The following is a 19,903-nucleotide window of genomic DNA, read 5'->3' as shown; positions in this document are numbered from 1 at the left end:
TGAGTGAGCAAAGGGCGGCCATTCCAGGCTCAACAGCGAAGGGACACCAGCCTGCATCTAGGGTCACACAGAGAATCATTTCTGTGAATTGGGCTGTACAGAGAGGCTGCCCGGCCCTCCCTCTGGTCACACCCACTTCTCTCCGCCCCCACCCTGGTCCAGTTTCCATTCTCTGTGCCACTCACCCAGTAATCCAGCCACCTCATAGGCCTTTTTCTGCTCGATGGTCTCATAGTTCAGAGCTTCGAAGAAAATGTCCAGCACCAGCAGGTTCTCCCTGGAGCAGAGGCCGCGTGTCAGCAGGAAGGCAGGAGAGCACAGAAAAGCGAGGGAGGGCGAGCAGGACCCAGTGAGCTGGGGCCACTGCAAGGGGGTCTGCAAGAAGCCCTCGGGCAGGGCACGAAGGGGGCACCCCCGTTCTCTGGCTGCGGCAGCTGCGCGCCGATGCAACGCACGGATCGCCCTGAGCGATCCTGTTGGCAGGGGCCGGTCAGATGGGAACGCCGCCCTGGCCATCTGCGGGGGAGACGCCATTGGGGGGGCAAGTGGGGGGCATTGCTCACGCAATGTACTGCTCGCTGCGGTTGTACTTCTTGGCCAAGTACTTGGCTGAGGCCTTGCTGGGGATCTTGACCACAGAGAGCTCCTTGCCGTAGCGCACAGTCTCGCAGGGTGTCTGGCACGAGCAGAATTCATTGTCTTTCTCCACCAGGAAGTCTGGGCGAAAGGGGTGGGGGTTCAAGTGGTTGGCTGACACAGGCCAGCAACCTCCAGAAACGGCTCTAATCCAGCCAGGGCAGGGCGACCCTTTGCTCCTCCACAAAGAATAATGCAGTTCCCCCAAACAGTCCTTCGGGTGCCCTCCTCTTTTCAGGGGGGTGGGCAAAAGGCGGCGGGGGGGGGGCGCGGGGAGAGGAGATGTCAAGGCTTACCCAAGGCTGGATCGGCACACTCCTTGTACTGCTCTGGGGTGCAGATGTTGGCATTACCTGGCAGAGAGGGGCAGAGGTTGAGATAAAGGAGGCGGGATGGGGCAGCAATCCCAGGCCACGTGCGAAGGACGGGCGCCCAAGCCCAGCCCACTCTGCATCCCAGATCTCCCTGCTAGGGAGCGAGTTGCTCAACATGCCTGCCAAGGGAGGCGGGCCGGGGCACTTGGGTCCATGACCGCCCTGGCATCGGGCCGCTGCTTGCCCCACAATGGCCTCCCGAGGACAGCACCGCTCCCGCCCCCGGGGCACCATCACACCGTGGCCAAGGTGCTGCTAGAGCGACCTCTGGGGCAAGACCGTGCCAGGGCAGGCGCGTCTCCGGTGGGAGGATGCACCCGGCCTGAGGCTGCCTGGGGCGGGGCACCCCGCCCCCGGCCTCCAGCAGCGCAGGCTGAGCCCCCAACCGTCCGGCCCCTGACCTGGCATGTGCACCATGCGGCAGTTGCAGTTCTCAGCCAGGTAGCGCGTCTCGCAGTCAATGCGGCAGGCAGCCAGGCTGTAATTGGTGAAGAAGGCCGACTCGCTGGGGCTGGACTTGCAGTCGCCCCACGGGGGTGGGAGATAGAGGAGCTGTGCCAAGCGTGGTCAAGGAAAAGGAGGCGGAGGCCCACCCTGCCCGGAGCCCCCCCTCCATGGGAAGCCTCAGGAGCCGCACCTCCTCGCCAGCAGCCCTGGAGCGCTGCGTCGCCCCGCAGACGGCGCAGGCTGCTGGCAGCGCTGCCCCTGGGCATTCATTTGTGCTCACAGCTGCAAAGCGTGTGCCCCCCCAGCACAACGCGAGCATTCCGCAGACCGCCCCATAACACAGATGGGGGGGGGGCGACGCACAGGCCCCTGTCCGGAGCAGGCGAAGGTCTCTGGCTGGGCCCGTGCGGTCATTGGATACCCTTTGTTGCTGGCAAGAGACAAAGGTCTGGAATCCGGGGGCCACGCCGAAGCCCAGCTGGTCAATGGAGGGCGGCTCGTCCTGGCTGTGGATCTGCACCTTCACGCCGGCCTCGTAGGAGGTCTCATCTGCAACACACACCGGCACAGTGGGGGAGCAGAAGGGGCTGCTGCAAGGCAGACCTGCCCCCTGGGGGCTGTGAGAAGTGTCCTGCCCCACAAAGAAGGGAGCCGGAGCCCTCGCCTGGCCAAGCAGCACAGCCTTTCCACGAGCACGTCCTCGCCCCAGACCTCACCGGTGGCTCTTCCTCTCTGTGTGCGAGTGGCGAGACAGGTTTGCCAGCCATCCTCATGTGCCCTCCATAGGTGCTGAACTACAACGCCCATAATCCCCATGTCAGCCTCCCCCCCGCCCCCGCAACCAATCATAATAAAAACGGCCAGGCTCTGTTAATGTTTGGTCACCTCACCCCCTCTCTGGCACTCAACCTGTGTGCCAGAGGTCCACCCTGACTGCTCCGAGCCCCTTCCTCCAAGAGTTCAGTGCAAGTTAGCCAATATGGCACCGCTCGCTTTGTTTCCAGAGCCTCTGGCTGCTTTCCTTTGTCCCCTTATTGTATTCCTTAATAGCTGCTTCTCTTTCCATTTGGACCTGAAGTTCTGGAGTGAGTTTCTGAGAGTTCTCCCACTGCCTGGGCCACAGGACTCGCATCGCTGGGCTTTAAGCCACAGGGAAACACAGCGAGGGGAGGTCAGCTGGCGGCTGGGTGCTGAGGTTGACCGTCACGGAATCGCAGGACAGCAGGGCTGGAAGGGGCCACGAGGCCATCAAGCCCAAGCCCCGCTCAGTGCAGGAATCCAGGTCAGAGCATCCCTGGCAGGTGGCTGCCCGGCCTCGTCTTGAATGCCTCCAGTGTGGGAGAGCCCACCACCTCCCCAGGCACTTGGTGCCATTGTCGTATTGCTCTAACAGTCAGGACGTTTTTCCCGATGTTCAGCCAGAAACAGTCAGTTCAGTCTGCCTTACTTCTGAGTAAAGGTGACCTACACCAAGAGCAGTGCCCTCACTCCCCATTCAGGCTGACCAAGCACGTATGGTGGTAGAACGTGTTGCCAGTGGTTTGCCTTAAAGGGTTGGTGCTGGAACGGGTGTGGATCCATAGCCACAGGGGCAGATGCTGGGGGGCGTGTGTGTGTGTGTGTGTGTGTGTGTGTGTGTGTGAGGGTTACTCCATCCCAGGGAAAGAGGCAGAGGAGTAAAATAATCTTGAGGAAAGGGGAGAAAGCTGTTCAGTCTGCTGCTGTTTCCCTGAGGCACACAGATCCTCACAGCCCTGTGTGCGAATCCTGTACCTTCTCCTGCATGAGAGACAGGCTCAGGTGGATGCTGACAGAGCCCTGCTTTTCCCCAGGGACATGGTCCACACATGCTGTATGGGGAGGTGGTAGAACAGACTGCACCACCTCAGGTTGCGGGGGGGGGGGGTCACTGTTCTGAAGGCTGCCCTCCATCAACAAATCCCTGCAAACAGCAAACCAGCACAGCACGCAGGAGTAAGGTCTGCAACTGTTCTCCTTGACAGGAAAGATTTCTATTTGCAAGATGTTTGCTTTCTTTTAATGTGGCAGAACATTCAGGAGTAGAACATCAGAAGCTGCCTTAGGCTGGGTCAGGCCCTGGGTCCATCCACCCCACTCAGCTGCCTGGCGGCAGCAGCGGCTCTGCCTCCAGGGTTGCAGGCAGGATCCTTTCCTGGCCCTCCCTGGAGATGCTGCCGGGGATCGAACCCGGGACTTTCTGCATGCAAAGCAGAGGCTCCTCTACTGAGCCATGGCCCCACATGCCCCCTGCTGGGGCCGGGAGGCAGGCACAGGCCACGTGGCCCCTGAGCTCTCCTTTGTGGCTCATGGATTGGGTTATAATGCTGATCAACTTCTCAAATGGGCCGGAGATGCTGCAGGGGAGGCTGCTAGACAACCCCAACAGGTGGGGGCCTCTGCCATGGCCACTGGCGGGCACAGCAGTCTCCGGGGCTGCAGTCTGGCCCACCAGGACTGGCTTCACAACCCACCACTTCGGCTCCCCAAGCCGCCTGCCCAAACCCCCTTGTATCCCCTCCTGTTCTCTGCTGTGCCCAGCTCAATCACTGCCCCCCACTGCTCTGCCTCTGCCCCCACCAGACAGCTTTCCCACAGGTCTGTCGCTCCCATCTCCACCCTTAAACACACCACCTGGGCATCGGTCCCACCAGCCTCCACAAGATGCAGGAGATTAGGAGCATCTCTGAGCCACCTGGACAGGGACGGGAAGATGGCAAGGGATGCTAGGGACCCTTTCTGCAGCCTGGCTCCAGAAGACAGGCAGACAGGTCCAAACAGCCCCAGGTTCACATGATGGTAGTTCTGCCTCCAGCCTACTCACCTGTGTCTCCCCAGACAGGCAGGTACTCATCCTGCTGGATGTTCAGCATCAGTTCCAAGCCATTGCCAGTTCCGCCCTTGACCGTGGTGAGGAGTTCATGGCCAGGGGCTCCTGAGTTGAATGTGTAGCACTTGCCCAAGCGTGTGAAGATCTGGAGGGGGGGGGCGGGGGGAGAGAAAGACAGATATGGGTGGAGGCCCTGCTGAGAAGGGCACCAACCCATGCTCAGGTTGGCGGGGAGCGGGGTTGGCGGACACATGATCAAATCAGTGAGGAATACTTATACGGCAACTTTCCTCAGAGTTCAGAGGGCTTCATGGTTCACCTTTGCTCTCTCAGTCAATCTTACAGCAGCTCTGGGAGGCATCGCAGGGTCCTTAGGCCCAGATCACAGGTGTGGCGACTGAGAGGTGGACGTGGGCTCTACCATGGCCCACTGTCATGAAGAATCCTCCCTCCGCTGCTCGATGTTCCTCTGGACATTGAGCATCTAGAACTAGGTTGTCCCTGGCAAGACTCCTGGCTCCCCTTAAAGGAAAATTGGGGTCCCCCAAAAAAGTAGCTGCTTGGGACCAGCAAATTTGGGATGAGTAGGAGAGAACAGGGCATCCACTCCACTTTGGACCTCCTCAGTGCCACCCTTCATCTATTACCTGAATATATATGAGGGTGAGGGAATGCATGTCTTTCTCCCCTGGTCTCTGGCTGGAGATGGTATCATACAGATATAATTCAAAGTCAGGAGTTGGTTGGTCATCCCTTTTTGACTGCCCTCCTGTTGACTGGTTCTCATGAAACACACTTCATTGAAAAGCTTTTGACATGCAGATTCCACAAACGACAAGGTTTTCACTATTATTCAAAGCTGGGAGTTAATGTATGTCCGTAAAGCTTTTTTTTTTTTTTAGGGATTAGGGTACACTGGACTATAAAGTTTTATTTTTAATATCAAACAATGTAAAGTATAGTTAAACAAACACAGTTAATTGCAAATTGGAGCAAAATGAAATAGCAGCACACAAAAAAGTCTCTGTACACCTTTATCAACAGAGGTGGAGGCCAAAGTGCAGCGACATGCCAGGAATACACGGCCTGCAAACAAATCATGATGGGATGTGCATTGCCAGGAGTCACATGCACTCATTGGCCAACATCCAGACCCAAGGTGTTGATAGACCAGAAGAAGGACTACGCAGTGGCCACCTTGGAGTTTACATCAAGAACACTGTATTTAAGGACGTTTTGTAGAGACGTGACTGAATGGTTGCCTGCACTCATAAAGCCCACTGACAGGGATCCCTTTCTTCTCATCCATGTGGGAACAAATGATACCGCCAAGCGGAGCTACGAAGAAATCACGTCAGACTTTGAAGCTCTGGGAAGGAAACTCAAGAACTTTGGGGCCCAGATAGTTTTCTTATCCATCCTTCCAGTAGTTAGAAGAGGGACAGAAAGGGAACGAAAAATACTCCGGGTGAATGACTGGCTACGAAGGTGCTGCCGACGAGAGAGATTTGGATTCTGGGACCACGGGCTATACTTCCTGGAAGATGGGCTGCTGGCAAGGGACGGGTTGCACCTCACAAAGGCTGGGAAGAATGTGTTTGGCCACAGCATGAAGAACTTCATCAGGAGGGCTTTAAACTGAATCCTACAGGGAGGGAGACGTAAAGTTGGGCGTAACAATGGACGTAGGCGCATGCACTGCAATGGAGAGAACAGCTCTGATAGCGCCCAATAATACTCTTCAGAGACATGTAGGAAGAAAGCCAGACAATGAAGCACATGGTCTTCGATGTCTATATACTAATGCCCAGAGTATGGGAAACAAACAGAACGAACTTGAACTCTTAATACAGGAGGGAAATTATGACTTGATAGGTATAACTGAGACTTGGTGGGATGACTCATGACCGGAATACAGCAATTCAAGGATATAACTTGTTCAAAAAGAACAGGAGGAACAGAAAGGGAGGTGGGGTTGCACTGTATGTGAAAAATACATATGTCAGCACAGAAATACAGGAGGAGGAGCTTGGTAGCCCCATAGAGAGCATCTGGATCAAAATAAATGGAGCAAAGAATAAAAGGAACCTGGTGGTTGGAGTCTACTATCGGCCACCCAATCAAGGAGAAGACGAGGATGAAACTTTGAAAAAGCAAATAGCCAATGTTTCAAGGAAGCATGATGTAGTAGTAATGGGGGACTTCAATTTCCCCGATATTTGTTGGGAGACAAATTCTGCAAAACATGGCCCCTCCAGGAAATTCCTGACATGTGTGGTGGACAACTTCCTCCTACAGAACGTAGAGGGAGGAACTAGAGGATCGGCTATCCTTGCCTTGATCCTAAACAACAGAGATGACTTAGTGGATAAAGTAGCAGTTACAGGAACTCTGGAGGAAAGCGACCATGTTGTACTTGAGTTCTTGGTTCCAAGGGAAGCAAAAGCCGAGTGTAGTCAAACGCGTACCCTGGATTTTTGGAAAGCTGGTTTTAATAAACTCAGAACAATGATCAGGAAGGTCCCATGGCAAGCGACGCTAACGAGAAAAGGAGTCCAAGATGGGTGGGAGCTTTTAAAATAGGAAATTCTCAAGGCACAATTACAAACAATTCCAACAAGAAGAAAAGGTGGAAGACAACAGAAGAAGCCAATGTGGCTTCACAAAAAGCTTAGAGATGACCTGAAAACAAAAAAGAACACATATAGGAAGTGGAAAGAAGACCAAGGAACAAAGGAAGAGTACAGGCAGGTAGCACAGAATTGCACGGATGGCATGAGGAAGGCTAAAGCTGAGAACGAGCTGAGGTTAGCGAGGGATGCTAAAAACAACAAAAAGGCTTTCTTCAGCTACGTGCAAAGTAAAAGACAGAGGAAAGACATGGTGGTTCAGCTATTAAATAAGGATGGCAAAACGATAACAGATGACAAAGAAAAGGCAGAGGTGCTCAATTCCTACTTTGGCTCAGTTTTCTCCCAAAAGAGGGTCTATGACCCCCCTGGCAAAGGCGAAGTACAGGCTGAAGGGGCAGGATTTCAGCATGACATCACAGAATCATAGAATAGTCCAGCCTCGTCTTGAACGCCTCCAGGGTGGGAGAGCCCACCACCTCCCTAGGGAATTGGTTCCAATGTCGTATTACTCTAACAGTCAGGAAGTTTTTCCTGATGTTCAGCCGGAATCTGGCTTCCTGTAGCCAGATTCCATCGACAGGCATATGGTCAAGGAACACCTAATGACTTGGAATGAGTTCAAATCTCCAGGGCCAGATGAACTGCATCCTAGAGTAATAAAGGAACTGGCAGGAGAACTCTCAGAACCACTGCCTATTCTGTTTGAGAAATCATGGAGGATGGGTGAAGTGCCAGATGACTGGAGGAGGGCTAAGGTGGTCCCTATCTTCAAAAAGGGTAAAAAGGAGGAACCTGGGAACTACAGACCAGTCAGTCTGACATCAATCCCAGGGAAAATTCTGGAGCAGATGATAAAGCAATCCATCTGGAAGCACCTTGAAAACAATGCAGTGATTACTCAAAACCAACATGGATTTGTCAAGAACAAGTCCTGCTAGACGAATCTGATCTCATTTTTTTATGAAGTCACCTCCCTTGTGGACCGTGGGAATGCTGTAGACATCATATACCTCGACTTCAGCAAAGCTTTCAACAAAGTGCCCCATGATCTCCTGATGAGCAAATTAGCTCAAAGTGGGCTGGATGAAACAACGATCCGGTGGATCCACAGTTGGCTACAGAATCGGACTCAAAGAGTGCTTATCAATGGGACCTTCTCAAACTGGGGAGAGGTAACGAGTGGGGTACCATAGGGCTCAGTCCTGGGCCCAGTGCTCTTCCACATTTTTATGAATGACTTGGAGGAGGAGGTGCAGGGAATGCTGATCAGCTTTGCAGATGACACAAAATTGGGCGGGATAGCTAATACTTTGGAAGACAGAAACACAATTCAAAGTAATCTGGATAGACTGGAGCGCTGGGCAGAAAACAACAGAATGACACTGAATAGGGATAAATGCCAAGTTCTGCACCTAGGAAAAAGAAACCAAATGCACACTTACAAGACGGGGGATATGTGGCTCAACCACACTACAAGCGAGAAGGATCTTGGAATTGTTGTTGATCACAAGCTGAATATGAGCCAACAATGTGATGTGGCTGCAAAAAAGGCCAATGCTCTTTTGGGCTGCAGTCATAGAAGCATAGCTTCCAAATCCCGGGAAGTCCTAGTTCCCCTCTACTCAGCACTGGTTAGGCCTCACCTGGAGTACTGTGTCCAGTTCTGGGCACCACACTTGAAGAAGGATGCAGACAAACTGGAGAGGGTTCAGAGGAGGGCAACAAAGATGATCAGGGAACTGGAAACAAAGCCCTATGAAGAGAGACTGAAAGAACTGGGCATGTTTAGCCTTGAGAAGAGAAGACTGAGGGGAGATATGATAGCGCTCTTCAAGTACTTGAAAGGCTGTCCCAGAGAAGAAGGCCAGGATCTCTTCTTGATCATCCCAGAGTGCAGGACACGGAATAATGGGCTCAAGTGACAGGAAGCCAGATTCCGGCTGAACATCAGGAAAAAATTCCTGACTGTGAGAGCAATACAAGAATGGAACCAATTACCTGGGGAGGTGGTGGGCTCTCCCACACTGGAGGCCTTTAAGACGAGGCTGGACAGCCATTTGTCAGGGATGCTCTGACTTGGAATGAGCATTGAGCAGGGGGTTGGACTCAATGGCCTTGTAGGCCCCTTCCAACCCTACTATTCTATGATTCTATGACAGTTGGCTACAGAATCGGACTCAAAGGGTGCTTATCAATGGGACCTTCTCAAACTGGGGAGAGGTAACGAGTGAGGTACCGCAGGGCTCAGTCCTGGGCCCAGCGCTCTTCCACATTTTTATGAATGACTTGGAGGAGGTGTTGCAGGGAATGCTGATCACATTTACAGATGACACAAAATTGGGCGGGATAGCTAATACTTTGGAAGACAGAAACAAAATTCAAAGTGATCTGGATAGACTGGAGCGCTGGGCAGAATACAACAGAATGACATTTAGTAAGGATAAATGCTGAGTTCTGCACCTAAGAAAAAGAAACCAAATGCACAGTTACAAGAAGGGAGTCACGTCGCTCAACAACACTACAAGCGAGAAGGATCTTGGAATTGTTGTCAATCACAAGCTGAATATGAGCCAACAAGGTGATGTGGCTGCAAAAAAGGCAAATGCTCTTTTGGGCTGCATTCATAGAAGCACAGCTAAATCCTGGGAAGTACTAGTTCCGCTCTACTCAGCACTGGTTAGGCCTCATCTGGAGTACTGTGTCCAGTTCTGGGCACCACACTTTAAAAGAATGCAGACAAACTGGGGAGGGTTCAGAGGAGGGCAACAAAGATGATCAGGGACTGGAAACAAAGCCCTATGAGGAGACTGAAAGAACTGGGCATGTTTAGCCTTGAGAAGAGAAGACTGAGGGGAGACAGGATAGCACCCTTCAAGTCCTTGAAAGGTTATCACAGAAAAAAAGGGTGGGAAAAGCAGTACTGGGGTACAATCTCAAAAACAATAGAATGATCTCAGTACAAATCCAAGGCAAACCGTTCAACATCACAGTAATTCAAGTCTATGCCCCAACCACTGAGGCCGAAGAAGCGGAGGTTGATCAGTTCTATGTAGACCTACAACACCTTCTAGAACTAACACCAAAAAAAGATGTCCTCTTCATCATAGGGGATTGATTGGAATGCTAAAGTAGGAAGTCAAGAAATAACCAGGATAACAGGCAGGCATGGCCTTGGTGTACAAAATGAAGCAGGACAAAGGCTAACAGAGTTTTGCCAAGAGAACACGCTGATCATAGCAAACACTGTTTTCCAACAGCACAAGAGGCAGCTCTACACATGGACATCACCAGATGGTCAATATCGAAATCAGATTGATTATGTCCTTTGCAGCCAAAGATGGAGAAGCTCTATACAGTCAGGCAAAACAAGACCTGGAGCTGACTGTGGCTCAGATCATGAGCTGCTTCTTGCAAAATTTCAGCTTAAATTGAAGAACGTAGGGAAAAACCACTAAACCATTCAGATATGACTTAAATCATATCCCTTATGAATATACAGTGGAGGTGAGGAATAGATTTCAGGGATTAGACCTGATAGACAGAGTGCCTGAGGAACTATGGACGGAGATCCGTAACATTGTTCAGGAGGCAGCAACGAAATCCATCCCAAAGAAAAAGAAATGCAAGAAAGCAAAGTGGCTGTCTGATGAGGCTTTACAAGTAGCGGCGGAAAGGAGGGAAGCGAAAAGCAAGGGAGAAAGGGGAAGATCTATCCAACTGAATGCAGAGTTCCAGAGAATAGCAAGGAGAGACAAGAAGGCCTTCTTAAATGAACAATGCAAAGAAATCGAGGAAAACAATAGAATGGGAAGGACTAGAGATCTCTTCAAGAAAATCGGAGATCTCAAGGGAACGTTTTGTGCAAAGACGGGCATGATCAAGGACAAAGAAGGCAGGGATCTCACAGAAGCAGATGAGATTAAGAAGAGGTGGAAAGAATACACAGAAGAACTATACAGGAAAGATTTGAATGTCCTTGATAGCCATGATAGTGCGGTCACTGAACTTGAGCCGGACGTCCCAGAGAGTGAAATCAAGTGGGCCTTAGGAAGCATTACTAACAACAAAGCTAGCGGAGATGACAGTATTCCAGCTGAGCTATTTAAAATCCTAAAAGATGATGCTGTTAAAGTGCTGCACTCAATATGCCAATGAATTTAGAACACTCAGCAGTGGCCACAAGACTGGAAAAGGTCAGTTTACATTCCAATTCCAAAGAAGGGCAACGCCAAAGAGTGTTCAAACTACCGCACAATTGCACTCATTTCACATGCCAGCAAGGTGATGCTCAAAATCCTACAAGCTAGGCTTCAGCAGTATGCGAACCGAGAACTACCGGAAGTACAAGCTGGGTTTCGAAGAGGCAGAGGAACTAGAGATCAAATCACCAGCGTTCACTGGATCATGGAGAAAGCAAGAGAATTCCAGAAAAACGTCTATTTCTGCTTCATTGACTACGCTAAAGCCTTTGATTGGGTGGATCACAACAAACTGTGGCAAATTCTTAAAGAGATGGGAGTACCAGACCACCTTACCTGTCTCCTCAGAAACCTGTACCAGGGTCAAGAAGCAACAGTAAGAACCAGACATGGAACAACCGATTGGTTCAAAATTGGGAAAGGAATATGACAAGGCTGGATATTGTCACCCTGCTTATTTAATTTATATGCAGAGTACATCATGAGAAATGCCAGGTTGGATGAATCACAGGTCGGAATTAAGATTGCTGGGAGAATTATCAACAACCTCAGATACGCAGACGATACCATCCTAATGGCAGAAAGCGAAGAGGATCTAAAGAGCCTCTTGTTGAGGGTGAAAGCGGAGAGTGGAAAAGCTGGTTTGAAACTCAACATCAAACAAACTAAGATCATGGCATCTGGCCCTATCACTTCCTGGCATATAGAAGGGGAAGAAATGGAAGCAGTGACAGATTGTATTTTCTTGGGCTCCAAGATCACCGCAGACGGTGACTGTAGCCATGAAATTAAAAGACGCTTTGTCCTTGGGAGGAAAGCTATGGCCAACCTAGACAGCATAGTAAGAAGCAGAGACATCACCTTGCCGACAAAGGTCCGTCTAATCAAAGCTATGGTTTTCCCAGTAGCAACATGTGGCTGTGAGAGCTGGACTATAAGGAAGGCTGAGCGCCGAAGAATTTATGCTTTGGAAGGACAGATACTGAAGCTGAAGCTCCAATATTTTGGCCACCTAATGCGAAGAGAAAACTCCCTGGAAAAGACCCTGATGCCAGGAATGACTGAAGGCAAAAGGAGAAGGGGACGGCAGAGGATGAGATGGCTAGATAGCATCACCGATGCAATGAATATGAACTTGAGCACACTCCGGGAGAGAGTGGAGGACAGGAAGGCCTGGCGTGCTATGGTCTGTGGGGTCACGAAGAGTCAGACATGACTTAACAACTGAACAACAACAACAAATTCATACATACATTCATCTCTAGCGGGAGGCAGTGGGGAGAAAGACAGGCCCCCATCTCCAAAATTACTCTCCCTTTCCAAAACTGAACACCGCATTCCAAGTGTGGTTGCACCAGAGATTTGTATAAAGGCCTTCTGATATTGGGAGTTTGATTTTTTTAGAGCAGAGGACAGGAAGGCCTGGCATGCTATGGTCCATGGGGTCCCGAAGAGTTGGACACGACTTAATGACTGAACAGCAACAATGAACCTCAGCATGGAATCTGCCTTTTCACAGCAGCCACACCCAGGGTCAACATTTTCACTGAACTGTCCACTGCAACCACAAGGTCGCCTTCTTGGCCAGTCACTGCCAGCTTGGCCCACCGGCAGGCGCGTGAGGTGGCGTTCTTTGCCCCAACCTGCATCGCTTTACACTTGCTCACATTGCATCATAGAATCATAGAATAGTAGGGTTGGAAGGGGCCTGCAAGGCCCATTGGTCTGTGGATGTGGATCCACACAGCTGCTGGGCCCTGGGGGCTCTGGGGACCCTCATGCCCAGTGCCGCACCTCTGTGTTTGCCACGTGCCGGACACTGCTGGGCCAGGGCCCAGGGCGTGGTGGCCTAAAGGTGAGAGGAGCGCCATCTGCTGGGAGCTGGAGAGGGTGGCACAGCTAGCGGATGGGCATACAGCCCACCCGGGCCCCCTGCAAGGGGAAACACGCAGGAAGGCCTGCAGTGCAGAGGCCATGCACCTGAGCATCTCTGGGAGCCCCAAAGTGCTGGAGAGCTGCAGCGTCGCAGGCAACCGAGCGGGGCGCAATGGGCCAGCGCCTGGATCCAACGGAGGACGGCTGCTTGCATTTAGCAAAGGCAGGCGGGGGGGAGGGCGGGGACAGCCAGCCAGGAGCTCAGCCCCCCCCTTGCTCTCAGTGGCTCAGTGCCCCCCTGCCCCTCTTCCACCACCAGGCCAGTGAGTGCGGGAGCAGCTCCCTTGCCCAACTGGAGCGGTGCTGGACGCCTGATCCAGGAAGGGTTAGCTGAGCCCTCTCATCATGCCTTTCCCACGGTCAAACCATCTCATGTACATAATCTCAGTAGTACTTCTCACAACAAACCTGTAAAGTAGGCCACCATTCTCATCATCCCTGTAGGCTAGGCCAGGCCAGACCAGGCCAGGCCAGAGGCCGGGGGTGCTTCAACTAAGAGCATTGCTAGCAACCATGAACTGATGGAGGGGCAGGATAGAAATAGTGTCAATAAATTAGCCACATTATGGATTTTATTTTCAATATTTATATCCTGCCCAATAAAAAAGTTCTCAGGTGATTCACAAGTAAAAGTTAAAGCTGTAACACACAAAAATGAATCATGAAAATCAAATCAAAATGCCTTTGCCACAATCACGAATGCTCCCCACTTACGGAATGAAATCTAAAGCTAGACGGGCCTGGTCTCCTCTGAGAAGGCCCCTGCAGCCAGCAAGGGAGGGGCCCCTTCTGGTCTGCTGGGTGAATGGGTCCCATTCCTGAGACTCTGCTACGAGCCCAGCCCATCCGTTTGAACCGGGCCTTATCCCTGGCAGCACCGTTGGTCTGCTGGAAGCTGCTGAGAGAGGCAAGATATAAATGTCCCAGAAAAAGAAAGCCCTAAATAGGGCCACTTGACATGTTTGTGGCTAAGAGGAGGTTTGGAGCAGGGACTTCCAAGCCGATTTGCTTCACCACTCTGCCAAGCTGCTCCCCTGTGCTTCGCACATGCTCAGAGGCATTTGTATCACATTATTTCACACACGGCAACTGAACCTTAGCAATGGAAACAGGCCACGGGGACCAGTCCTGCCTCAGTCGTCCTGCTGAATTTATGGCTGAGCGCCTGGGTCCGGCAGCGCCCGGCAGTGGCCAGGGCAGCACCTGGCTGGCCGGCCGGCGGTTGCACGGCCCCCTCCCATCTGCAGGCACCTCCTGCCCCTCCGGTCCCGTGAACGGGCGGCCCCCAGCCCTGCGCAAGCCTCTCCGCAGCGCGGGCGCCGCGGAGCCAGAACGCCGTGCGGCGGCCCTCTGCGGCGCTGGCGGCGGGGTCCGATTATGCCGACGGGGCAGCGGCGCCCGCTGGAGACGCGGCCCGGGCGCGGGCGCGGGGCCCCGGCGGGGAGGGCTGCGGCAGGAGGCATAGCGCGCCGCGCCGCGCCCGCAGCGTCAGCGGCGCGGGGTCGTGGCACCTCCGCGGCGCCCGCGCCCCAGCCCACCCGAGGGGCGCCAGCAGCCGCTCTGCACGCCGCGCGCCGCCCCGCGGCCAGCTGCTCACGCGCCTCGCGCCTCCGCCCTCCCGCGCACGGCCACGCTCACCCCCGCGCCCCGAATAGCTGCCGCCCACCGGCTGCGCCCCCGCAGCCGCCGGCGTAAATCCGCACCTGCGCTTCGCTCGCACGCACGCGCGCCTCAGCAGGTGAACCCGGCGCACGCGGCCCACGTTCAGCGGCGCCCCGGGGCCTCTTCGCAAGTTGCGGGGCCGAGCCCAACCTCAGCTCAAGCTGCGTTGCCCCGGGTGGGGCGTCTCCCAACCCCACCCCCGGAAGACTCTGGGCCTGGACCTACGGGCAGGAAGCTCGCGCCCCCACCTTTGCCAGGGAGTCGCCTTGGGAGGGGAGAGAAAAACCCCAGCTGAGCGGGGGGGGGGCCGCGGGGGAGGTGGCCAGGGCACCAGGTGCACGTCCGGCAGGCCCCAGCACTCCCCCTGGCGAAGCTCTTTGCACCCCACACGGGGGACGGGGAAGTGCTCCCCGGCTGGTCTGCTGCAGCACGGCGTGGAAGAGGGGGCGGGCCAGCTGTGCTGGAAGGGTGGCCATGGGGCGCCCGGGCGATCCTGGACAAGAGGCGCAGAGCAGGGGCCTGGGGTTGGCCTGGCGACTCAAGAGGATGGCCTGCAGTGGCCACGCTCCCAGCACTGGCGGTGGGGGCCAGCCGCAGCCCTGTGGAGGCATGCTTGGATGCCTGGGGCTGTGGGGTGGGGAGGCACTGAAGCCGAGCGCGAGCCTGTGAGCTGGTGACGGGGCTGTGCGGCTGGGGGCGCAGGAGCAGGGAACGAAGGGCGCCCCACCCCGGGAGGACTCACAGTCGTGAAGTTCTCCGGGCCGCATTCCCGGGCCCCAAAGTGGCAGTCCAGCAGCATGTCCTCCAGGCTGTGGCTGGTGCGGTCGACGAATTCCTGCATGTCCATGCTCGTGCTGGGGAAGAATCCAGGGGTGTCCCCGCCGGGCTGGCCCAGGGCCTCCAAGTAGCGTGGGTAGTCAGGGGGCTCCACCCCGAGCAGCTCCCAGCCCAGCCAGTGCAGGTCACTGCGGGACAGCCGGGACCGCCGGATGCGGTTGAAGTTGCAGAGGCTGATGGCAGGGAAGAAGAGCAGCCGGCCCTGCTCCTCGCCCAGCAGGGTGACGTGGTGGTACTCCCGGTAGTGCTGGACCCGCTCTGCCACCTGGCACAGAAAGATGCCCACCGCCGCCAGGACAGCCCCTGCCCAGGCAACACGCCGTGGGGTGGACAGCCCCGGCAGGAAGACGTGCCTGAGGCCGTGCAAGGTGCAGCGGCTGGCAAAGGCCACCATGCCGGCGGAGGCCCTGGGGACAGCCTCAGCCTCCCCAGGCTCCTCCATGGCCCTGCTCTGCTCCGCGCTGTGCGGGCCGGAGGGCAAAGCTGCTCTCTGCCGTGCCAGAGCCAGGCGGATTGTGTTTCAGGAGCCTCCAAGGCCCTGGGCGGAGCACAGGCAGCTCAGGGCAGCGGTCCACTGATCCCAGGGTGGGAGGGGCGGGCCTGGCGGGTGACCGAGGAGGCTGGGCGGCCAGCCGGCTGCAGGGAGGAGGCCCGGAGGAGGGAGCAGGAGCAGCCTGACAGCGGATGGGCCTCACCCCAGCCAGGAGCCAGGCCCTGCAGCAGCAAGCTCTGGCGAGGCCCCCAGGCTGTGGCCCAGCCTGCCCCTAATGGTGCTGTCGGGAGACGTGGCGGGGACGGCAGCCAGGCTCGCCCCGTGCTGACTCGCCGGGTCCGGCTCATGTCCCTGGAGTCTGGAAGGGGGGAGGGAGGGGTGGCTCCATAGCTCTGACAGGCAGCCTCAGATGGCACCCCCAGAGCCCCCCTCCTTCCATGCAAGCCAGCCTCGTCATGCTCAGGGCGTCGCTTCCCTCCCCGGAAAATGTGCTTGTTGTTTTCCCTTTCTGCTCCAGACGGGACAGCGGTTGTTGCTGGGGCCTAGCGCACAAGCACAAGGACAGCGCAGCCAACACCTAGAGGATGCCGGGGTCTGTGCACCAGCCTGGACGCAGCATCTCCCACGCTTCTGGCTCAGCCGGCTCAGCGCACCAAGGGCCAGCGTGGGAGACGTGGGTTCGGGCTCCTGCCCTGCCTGCCCCGGCCTTGCCGTCACCTTGGCAGCCACTTGCTCCTCTCCTTCTAAATGGAAACAGCAGGAGCTGATCTTGCCAGGCTGTCACGAGTCCCACCCAACGGAGTGGTGCACCCCAGCGCGAGTCAGAAAGTGCCAGCATGGGCAACTGGTGCCGCAACAGTTTTTTCACCCGGTGTTCCCAGAACGGGAGATCTCTTTGCCAGAGCCGGCTCCAAGTATCTTAACGGCTGAGGGGGAGCATTATCGGGATGGCACTCTTCCCCATAATTAACCCGGGGCCTGATCTGTCTGTCTGTCTGTCTCCCCTTCTCTGATGGCAATAGGACTTGAACTGCAGGACCAAAACACAAGAGTTTATAAGGGCATCCCAGACTCGGTCTAGAAAAAGCATCACTCTGGATTTTACTGGCCACTTTGTCTGGGCCTCCTGACAACGTTTTCATCTTCAAGGTGACAGAATTTGCAAATTTACAAAATTGTTCATGGTAATAAAATCTGCAGCAGACACACCGTGACGCATTTGGGAAGGCAGGTGGGAGTCAGAGTTGGAAAGTGCAAAGTAAGGCACTTTGGATGAAATAACTTAATTGTGCCAAGAGATCAGAGGAGCTCAGAGCTGGGCTGGGAATTTACTGCCACCTCTCAAGGCGAACAGGATCAACGCCATGCATGTACGTGGGTGCAAACAACCAATTGCAGCGAAGGCATTTTTTTAAAATGAAGGTTAGGGAATATTGGGGAAAGGGTAGAAAACAATGCAAGACACATGCGTAGTCCCTGCAGAAATCAATACATCAATGAACCATGCACAGTTCTGGCCATCCTCTCTGGAACATCAGGCCACAGACACGGATGAGGGGCAGAGAAGATGCACAAAGCCGCTTCCTTACCAGGAGAGAGGGAGGCAGCCCGGCTCCCTCAGCACAAGAATCATAGAATAGTAGGGTTGGAAGGGGCCTACAAGGCCATCGAGTCCAACCCCCTGCCCAATGCAGGAATCCAGGTCAGAGCATCCCTGACAGATGGCTGTCCAGCCTAGTCTTGAAGGCCTCCAGGGCAGGAGAGCCCACCACCTCCCTAGGGAATTGGTTCCATTGTCGTATTGCTCTTACAGTCAGGACGTTTTTCCTGATGTTCAGCCAGAACCTGGCTTCCTGTCACTTGAGCCCATTATTCTGTGTCCTGCACTCTGGGATGATGGAGAAGAGATGCTGGCCTTCCTCTCTGACAACCTTTCAAGAACTTGAAGAGCGGTATCCTATCTCCCCTCAGTCTTCTCTTCTCAAGGCTAAACATGCCCAGCTCTTTCAGTCTCTCCTCATAGGGCTTTGTTCCAGTCCCCTGATCATCTTTGTTGCCCTCCTCTGAACCCTCTGCAGTTTGTCTGCATCCTTCTTAAAGTGTGGTGCCCAGAACTGGACACAGTACTCCAGGTGAGGCCTAACCAGTGCTGAGTGGAGGAGAACTAGTACTTCCCAGGATTGGGAAGCTATACTTCTATTAATGCAGCCCAAAAGAGCATTTGCCTTTTTTGCAGCCACATCACATAGTTGGCTGATACTCAGCTTGTGATGGACAACAATTCCAAGATCCTTCTCGCTTGTAGTGTTGTTGAGCCACGTATCCCCCATCTGGTAAGTGTGCATTTGGCTTCTTTTTCCTAGGTGCAGAACTTGGCATTCATCCCTATTCTATGTTATTCTGTTGTTTTCTGCCCAGCGCTCCAGTCTATCCAGATCACTTTGAATTTTGTTTCTGTCTTCCAAAATATTAGCTATCCTGCCCAATTCTGTGTCATCTGCAAAGTTGATCAGCATTCCCTGCACCTCCTCCTCCAAGTCATTCATAAAAATGTGGAAGAGCACAGGGCCCAGGACTGAGCCTTGCGGTACCCCACTCGTTACCTCTCCCCAGTTTGAGAAGGTCCCATTGAGAAGCACTCTTTGAGTCCGATTCTGTAGCCAACTGTGGATCCACCGGATCGTTGTTTCATCTAGCCCACTTTGAGCTAGTTTGCTCATCCGGATATCATGGGGCACTTTGTCGAAAGCTTTCCTGAAGTCGAGGTATATGATGTCTACAGCATTCCCACGGTCCACAAGGGAGATGACTTGATCAAAAAATGAGATCAGATTCGTCTGGCAGGACTTATTCTTGACAAATCCATGTTGGCTTTGAGTAATCACTGCATTGTTTTCAAGTTGCTTCCAGATGGATTGCATTATCATCTGTTCCAGAATTTTCCCAGGGATTGATGTCAGACTGACTGGTCTGTAGTTCCCAGGTTCCTCCTTTTTACCCTTTTTGAAGATAGGGACCACATTAGCCCTCCTCCAGTCATCTGGCACTTCCCCCGTCCTCCATGATTTCTCAAAGAGAATAGACAGCGGTTCTGAGAGTTCTTCTGCCAGTTCCTTTATTACTCTAGGATGCAGTTTATCTGGCCCTGGAGATTTGAACTCCAAGGTGTTCCTTGACCATATTCCTATCGATGCTTCCTACATTACTACTATATCATGCTTCATTAAAACATTGGCTATTTGCTTTTCAAAAGTTTCATCCTCGTCTTCTCCTTGGTTGGGTGGCCGGTAGTAGACTCCGACCACCAGGTTCCTTTTATTCTTTGTTCCATTTATTTTGATACAGATGCTCTCGATGGGGCTACCAAGCTCCTCCTCCTGTATTTCTGTGCAGAGATATGTATTTTTCACATGCAGTGCAACCCCACCTCCCTTTCTGTTCCTCCTGTTCTTTTTGAACAAGTTATATCCTTCAATTGCTGTATTCCAGTCATGAGAGTCATCCCACCAAGTCTCAGTTATACCTATCAAGTCATAATTTCCCTCCTGTATTAAGAGTTCAAGTTTGTTCTGTTTGTTTCCCATACTCTGGGCATTAGTATACAGACATCGAAGACCACGTGCTTCATAGTCTGGCTTTCTTCCTACATGTGTCTGAAGACTATTATTGGGCGCTATCAGAGCTGTTCTCTCCGTTGCAGTGCATGCGCCTACGTCCATTGTTACCCCCAACTTTACATCTCCCTTCCCCGTAGGATTCAGTTTAAGGAGACAGAATTACATCTCTCCTTAAGAAGGAGACAGCCAAGGAGGGGAGCGTGGAAGCATGCCTGTGGAAGC

General features: G+C 53.7%; 1 protein-coding gene across 5 annotated transcripts in view; it reads right to left on the bottom strand.

Moving 5' to 3' along the window:
* The window catches only part of ASIC3 (acid sensing ion channel subunit 3), a 32,611-nt gene that overhangs the window by 8,180 nt on the left and 4,528 nt on the right, over window positions 1-19,903 (bottom strand). For 2 of the 5 annotated variants that reach the window (XM_084859697.1, XM_084859695.1), the window contains exons 2-7: window positions 4,300-4,450; window positions 1,879-2,006; window positions 1,412-1,562; window positions 933-989; window positions 564-717; window positions 186-277 (exon numbers count right to left, since the gene is read on the bottom strand). In XM_084859697.1, coding sequence (XP_084715823.1) covers window positions 186-277; window positions 564-717; window positions 933-989; window positions 1,412-1,562; window positions 1,879-2,006; window positions 4,300-4,450 — 733 coding nt within the window. Of the gene's footprint in view, window positions 1-185; window positions 278-563; window positions 718-932; window positions 990-1,411; window positions 1,563-1,878; window positions 2,007-4,299; window positions 4,451-15,476; window positions 16,418-19,903 lie in introns of those variants that run through there. The other 3 variants (XM_084859696.1, XM_084859698.1, XM_084859699.1) reach the window with 3 other exon arrangements.

Source organism: Heloderma suspectum, chromosome 5 (genome assembly GCF_057233095.1).
Source record: "Heloderma suspectum isolate Gila_16-S chromosome 5, 16-S_ref, whole genome shotgun sequence".
NCBI lineage: Eukaryota > Metazoa > Chordata > Lepidosauria > Squamata > Helodermatidae > Heloderma > Heloderma suspectum.
This window is presented reverse-complemented; position numbering and strand designations above follow the sequence as displayed.